The 6,450-nt window shown below is 40.4% G+C and overlaps 1 protein-coding gene across 2 annotated transcripts; it reads left to right on the top strand.

Annotated features, from left to right (window-relative positions):
• The first annotated feature begins 2,711 nt into the window (after positions 1–2,711).
• Positions 2,712–5,737, top strand: LOC148033959 (Haloacid dehalogenase-like hydrolase (HAD) superfamily protein). 2 transcript variants are annotated; one of them, XM_087681942.1, is made up of 6 exons: positions 2,712–2,792; positions 2,916–3,014; positions 3,844–3,965; positions 4,059–4,213; positions 4,306–4,567; positions 4,743–5,737. In XM_087681942.1, exons 3-6 carry the CDS (start codon positions 3,849–3,851, stop codon positions 4,902–4,904), a joined length of 696 nt encoding a protein of 231 aa, XP_087538068.1. In that variant the 5' UTR covers positions 2,712–2,792; positions 2,916–3,014; positions 3,844–3,848; the 3' UTR covers positions 4,905–5,737. The 2 variants fall into 2 exon arrangements, with proteins under 2 accessions (XP_087538068.1, XP_087538067.1); XM_087681941.1 differs by having other exon boundaries at positions 2,733–3,014.
• Positions 5,738–6,450: the final 713 nt, after the last annotated feature.

Below are 6,450 nucleotides of genomic sequence, written 5' to 3'. Positions count from 1 at the left end.
CTTGTCCTAACATAGCATTTGTAGTGGGAGTTGTGGTACACTACATGGCTACACCTAGTAGGTGGCATTGGAAAGTCGTGAAGGCTATCATGAGGTACCTTAAGGGCATTGCAAATATGTGCATATGCTATGATGGCTAAGATATAGGAGTCATGGGGCACATTGACTCTAATCATGTAGGACATGTAGATAACGAAAACTCTACCTCTTGTTATGTCTTCACCTTTGTTGGAGATGTTGTTTCTTGGATGTCCATGGCATAGAAATACACAACCCTATCTACTACAAAGGTAAAGTCTGTTACAGCCACCATTGAGGCTTACAAAAGGAGGCTCTCTTGTTAGGCTACCTAGTAGCAAACGTTGGCATTATTGATGTGGTCCCTACACTATATCCAGATTCTATGAGTGCTATTCAGTTAGCTAAGAATTCGGTCTTCTATGCGAAGATAAAGCACATTGAGGTGCATTACCACTTTATTTAAGAGGTCATTGAGAACAAGTCCATCAAGCTTGTCAAGATCTCAACTAACCAAAATCCCACAAATCTGCTCACTAAAATTCTCTCAGTGGAGTGTTTTGCCTTTCTTAGGAAGATGATGGGTGCTAGGTGAGATGACTTCTTTCCTCATCCTTGTACATTTGTATTTTGTCACTTTTTCCTTGTTCACTCCTCACTAAAGGCACATTCACCTTTAAGTGGGAGGTTATTGGGGGTAAAGCTGCATGTGCCTACACCACCTATGTATTCACTACACTGACAGTACCCTCACAGCTGCACACCACAAGTGGTGAGCGACCATTAATGTCACTTCATTCTTTATTCTTTCAGTGACTAATAGAATAAGGGAGTCCGATCACACAGTGTGACAGTTGGGGATCTCACGTCTTGAGTCTCTCTCTCTGTCTTGCTCAATGTGCCATAGCTCAAACCCTCATTGCTTCCACTTGCTTGTGCTTTCACTCGAGCTTCTCCTTTCAATTCTTTGGTTTGTTTAGATCCTAGAGTCGTGAGTTTGTAGCTTACAACTAGAAATTGAGCAACTGATTATCAACTGCATTAACAAAGCTAAAGAAAAAGGTAGACAAAGCTATGTGAGAGATAGCTCAAGTCATATAGAGAGAGGAAACTCTTGAAATAAAAGAGTTTTGCTTATGTCCCACCTATTAGTGTAAAGCCTAACATTAGAGTGAGCATCTACGAAAAAGGAAATATCATTTGCTTATCAAGGATCATGCATGGTTGATGATAAGGGAAATTCCTTATGAGGTCTATGTAAGGTCAATATAACCCTTTCTAATGCAAAGTGTTCATTTGGAAAATGTTGGTATGTGGTCTTCATGTTGCCATTGCCCTCTCTAGATGCAATATTCCTAGTGGCTCCTACTTCTTTTGTACTATGGCTACGGACACCTCTCATCATAGATTTGTCATTTGCCGAGTTACATTGTACATATAGGCTCTACTATCTCAAGTTTGGCATTGGGTTTCTTAAGGTTCCATGCATCCGAGATACTGGGTTACAGAAACTAAAATTGGCATGATCTATGTGGCTACATGTGTTCGCAATCTTCCACTTTTTGTATTTTTAAAGCTATTGGCATGATTGGACTATATAGAATGCTTCATTTCCTATCCCACTTTGGAGTGCACATCCATATGGACCATTTGTGAGGTTTCTTTAGGATAGTTGAGCACCATTGAGTATGTAGGTTTTCTTACCGTGGATGATTTGGATCCATAGCATGTTGTTGCCTCTTTTGTCACCCTTTTCGATATCCATAGTTATGTGATACTTGTACTTTCCATACTTCGTAAATACAATTATGAGAGAGAGAGAGAGAGAGAGAGAGAGAGAGAGAGAGAGAGAGAGAGAGAGAGAGAGAGAGAGAGAGAGAATGTGTGTGTGTGTGTCCACATGTGCCAACACGACAACAATTGAGTAGCAAAGGCTTCATTTTCTTGTTTGAATATACTTAGAGCTTTTTAATTCAAAGGGTCCTTTTTTGGATGAAGAGCCACTTGTTTCTTTCTCTTTATTGCATTAACCTCTACAATATGTTTGCACTAACTCAATAGTTCGACATGATTTTAGCATTCGCACGAAATTAGTATTTCCTAGTTTGCTTGGTGAGCATGGGTTTCTGATAGCCAAATGAACTTTTATTTAGTAAAGAATGGCATCTCTCACATAAATGAAGTGCATGTTGAGAAAAATTGAAAATAGATTTTATCTAATATCCTTGTGCAAACATGTTCACTATTTTTTGAGAGAGCCAAGCTTTTTAATTCAAGGTGTGCTAGGAGATGCTATGGGAGCACAGAAAGATCTATCGTGGTGTGCTGCTGTGGGGTGGTGGGAACGAGCCCTAAGAGAGAGATCATTGCGTGCACCATGAAGAAGTTGCTTTGTCAAACTAAAAGGAGACTAAAATGTATTTAAGGTGTTTTTTAAAAGTAAAATAAAATGGTTTTTTTTTTTTTGGAAATACCATGGGGTAAAAGAGCAGCCTCTCCTTTTCCTGCATGTGCACTTTTGCTGCTTGTACGAAACAACCAATGGCAGACTGACACGTCAAAAGCACAAACTGATTTGATATTCTCTTCTTGGGCAGCGAATGCCCAAGTGACAGGTGGAAAGCCCCGATTGGCTGTCCCTTTTTTCCACCGGAAATAGAACAAAGGTATCTGGAAGCACAATTCTGGCCTGCGTTTGTTTATAAAAGAGATTCATCAGAAAACAGGAAGGCACTCGACGAAGGAACCCGTCAAGAGCTCTCGTGTCCTCGCAGGTGATCCTCTCCTGCCCTCTCTTGCTCGGTCCTCGATTCGTCATCACAGTTACGAAACAATGCTGGTGGCACCGCCATGGCTGGCCCGTCCCTTCCCTAACAGCTTGATTGCTGATTTTGCAGTTCTTCCCCACCAACAGAGTCCCAATTGTAGCACCTTGCTTTGCCTGAGAAGCTCCCACAGGCGTCTCCCTTGCTTGAAATCCAATCTCTCTCTTCAAGGTAAATTATTCTTCCTCTGTTTACTGATTTCGGCATCCATAACATAAGAAGTTTTCCTACTATGATTCCCACATTGTAACATCGTAATTCACAATGTGGGCTTCGGTGATAGAGGGATCGCATACCCCTTCCCCCGGCCACACTTGGGTAGTTATGTGGTGCCTTCCGCGTAGAAGCTCATGATGTTGAACACTGTAGGGAAAAACAAAGGGCAAAGAGCGCCCTTCATCCATATGGTAAAATGTCGAAAACTTCTTGTGTGATGACAGGAAATTGCACGGAAAACGAGAAACAAGAAAATTGTGATTACAGTGTAGTTTCTCAAGGGCAGAAAGGGTTGCATTAGTGGGCCTCTTGATCTGAGCCTCTTACACAACTTCTAGGCGGCAAAGAAATTCATTCATATGTCCATTTAGTTTCGTACAGTTCTAGTTACAGGTGTTTGGAAGTTACAATTTCTGTAAAAGGCTAAGCAATAATCAGATACTGTATCGGAGGTGACTGATGCTACATCATTGGCCCTTTTATCGTAACTTGTTCATGATATGACCGTCCAGTTTCTGTGAACTCTCTTGTTTGAGAGCTCAAGACAAAAATTTCTTGGAATCTGAGTTTGGATGGAAGGCCAATAAGACATGGTATCGGGTTGAGGCCCAATGAATTGAGATGTTACATTTATTCATCCATTTACTCCATGAAACGTCTTTTAAGCTTTTCAGGATTAAGGAGACTTGAGATTCCAAGCAATCTTGAAATAATGCACAATCTTGGTTCAGATTTTCACATGCTCTGCCTCTTCCTTTACATGGAATATTTCTGTATCTTGTAGAATCAATGGCGATTCCATTTCCATCCGTAGATTCCATCAAAGCTGTTTTATTTGATGTGGATGGGACACTCTGTGATTCAGACCCATTGCACTACCTCTCCTTCCGGGAAATGTTGCAAGAGGTATCTATCAGAAGCTTGGTACAAGAGAAGTTAGCTCATTTTCATATGAAAATTTGAGATAGTTGAGCTGATTTCGATCTTTCTCTGGTGCAGATAGGTTTTCAAGGGGGAGTGCCTATTACTGAGGAGTACTTTGTAGAACATATTTCTGGAGGAGAGAACCATTATCTCGGCATCAAGCTTTTTCCTGACTGGGAGCAGAAGAGGCGTGATGAATTTTTCCGGGAGAAAGAGGCTCGGTTTCGGAGGTATGGCTTCAGTTGTTTTACTTTGTAACCTTGGCTCTCAGCTCATCACACACACTCGGAATAATACTTGGGATTGCTCCCCATCTCTGAAGTCTTGCAGCAAAGCAGCTGATACCAGTTAATGGCTTGGACATGTTATGCCAGTGGGTTGAGAAACATGGTCTTAAACGAGCTGCTGTGACAAATGCACCTCGAGAGAACGCAGAGCTCATGATCTCCTCTCTTGGCCTGGCAGACTTCTTTGAGTTGGTGGTTGTGGGTGGTGAATGTGAGAGGTCCAAGCCATTTCCTGATCCGTATCAGAAGGCCTTGAAACACTTTGGGCTTTCACCTGAGCAAGCATTCATCCTGGAGGTGAGAAACTGCGCGGAAATGGTTGTTAAAGACAACTTGTATAGTGTCTTACATGGGAGTAGCTGTACATGTTGCATTGCAGACAAATTGTGATATCCAGGAACGGCTGTTACATGTACTACTGTTTTTGCATTCATGCATTGACCATCATCCCTTTTACTTGGCATGATGCCAGGACTCAGCCACTGGGATTAGAGCAGGAGTTGCTGCAGAAGTTGCAGCTATCGGTGTGGCGACAAGAAATCCTGAAGATCTCCTCCTTCAAGCAGGTGCGACCTTCGTTATAAATGATTATAAAGACGAGAAACTGTGGAATGCATTGGGCAGCCAACCTTGAAAGGCTTCTGGTAGTGGTGCAGCTCACCTATCACCACAGACCAAAGCTTTGGATGAAGAAATCAATGAGGGCCAAAGCCTGATTTTGAAAAGAGACCACTCCCTGGTATTAGGGGGTTTATAGCAAACATTCAGAGAAAAATGTCTATTCAAACATTCTTTAACTGCCTTCAAGTTCGAAAGCTACAACTGATGTGAATTCTAAAGCATAGGTGCATTTTGAATCTTCCAAGCCTTCAAATCTAAGAGAGAGAATATGGAGCCAGCCCAGTTTATGTAGCTTCCTGGTTTCTGTCAACCCAATATCTATGAAGTTCTCTCTTTAACATAAGCTAGAAGACTGTTCAGTAAGCTAAATTGAGTAGACAGGTAAAGGTTGCCACACAGTCCTACACCTTTGATAATTACTTATAATACTGTACCCAAAAAGGGGGGTGAAGGCTCTACCATGAAGTAAAAAGTTAAAATGTACAGAAAGGGCAAGGCCTGCCTTACTCGAAGAGAGTAGGCAGGTAACAACATTCTTGTTGGGAAATTAACAATGGCTATGAGCTGCAATGCATTAGACAACCAAGTAAGATTTCCTAGGATGAAGATGATAATGCAAGAATAAGGAATTTGCCCCCATTCTCATTAAAAGTGTTCCATGTGCTCTCTCTCATCTCAAGGGTGCTAGTCTATAATAATAAAAACCATGCAACCACATTTCCAATGCAAGGAAATTCCATGGCCCTTAATGCAGTGATGAGAAGGTTAAATAGTTTCAACCCAATCCATACAACTATCATGTCATGATCTATGCGCCAACTATCATGTCATGATCACTATGCTGTGATGAGAAGGTTAAATTTGCTGATGAAAGAATGAATCTTTTCACCCCAAAAAAGAAAAAAAAAAACAAGTGCTTTTTTGAGTAAATGTTGCATATAAATAAAAGAATTGTTTATTGGACAATACTAATGGATTGCAATAATAGAAAGCTGAATGTGTACTAAAACGCTATGACCATAAGCAAAAGCTCTTGCAAAGCATCAAGAATATGCCATAATAAATATATGAAGCAACATAACCCATTCAATAGAGTTTTTCTTTTTTGCAAAAATGGACATTGTTGGACAACATTTGAGCATTTGTAACATTGTGTAATGGTTATCCTAGCATGTTTTTTCTTACATGAATGGTCTTTAATGTCGGTCTTTCTAAACTTCCTTTTACTTGAAAAAAAAAAAGTAAACCACTTCTCACTCTACAAGACTTGCATTAGAAAATATTTGAAATTAAAGAGAGAATCTAGTCATAATTCACGTGAATTAGAAGTACGTGCACAAATCTCTATTCCATTGGATATGTATGTTAAGGTGCAATTCGTGCAACCTGATCAAGCATGAAAGTTCTATGAACTCATGATGCTAATAATATCACCAAATACACAGAATGGGTTTTCTAACTCATGAATATATCCAAAGGTGCCAAAACATAAAAGAATTGAGCATAAGTACGATATTGAACTTCCACAAATGCTAGACCAAAAGAATCAAAGTATTGGA

The sequence above is a fragment of the Lygodium microphyllum genome, chromosome 7, assembly GCF_053477565.2.
Source record: "Lygodium microphyllum isolate KBCC chromosome 7, Lygodium_microphyllum_v1.1.10, whole genome shotgun sequence".
Lineage (NCBI taxonomy): Eukaryota > Viridiplantae > Streptophyta > Polypodiopsida > Schizaeales > Lygodiaceae > Lygodium > Lygodium microphyllum.
Note: the sequence above shows the minus strand (reverse complement) of the source record. Positions and strands in the feature narration are given on the sequence as shown.

What these genes read in the sequence shown, in the direction of transcription:
- LOC148033959 (XM_087681941.1), top strand. Translation starts at nt 2,852, where the DNA reads ATGCTGGTGGCACCGCCATGGCTGGCCCGTCCCTTCCCTAACAGCTTG. An exon ending in ATCCAATCTCTCTCTTCAAG is followed by an intron (nt 3,015 to 3,843) that starts GTAAATTATTCT and finishes TGTATCTTGTAG; the next exon opens with AATCAATGGCGATTCCATTT. An exon ending in AAAGAGGCTCGGTTTCGGAG is followed by an intron (nt 4,214 to 4,305) that starts GTATGGCTTCAG and finishes CCATCTCTGAAG; the next exon opens with TCTTGCAGCAAAGCAGCTGA.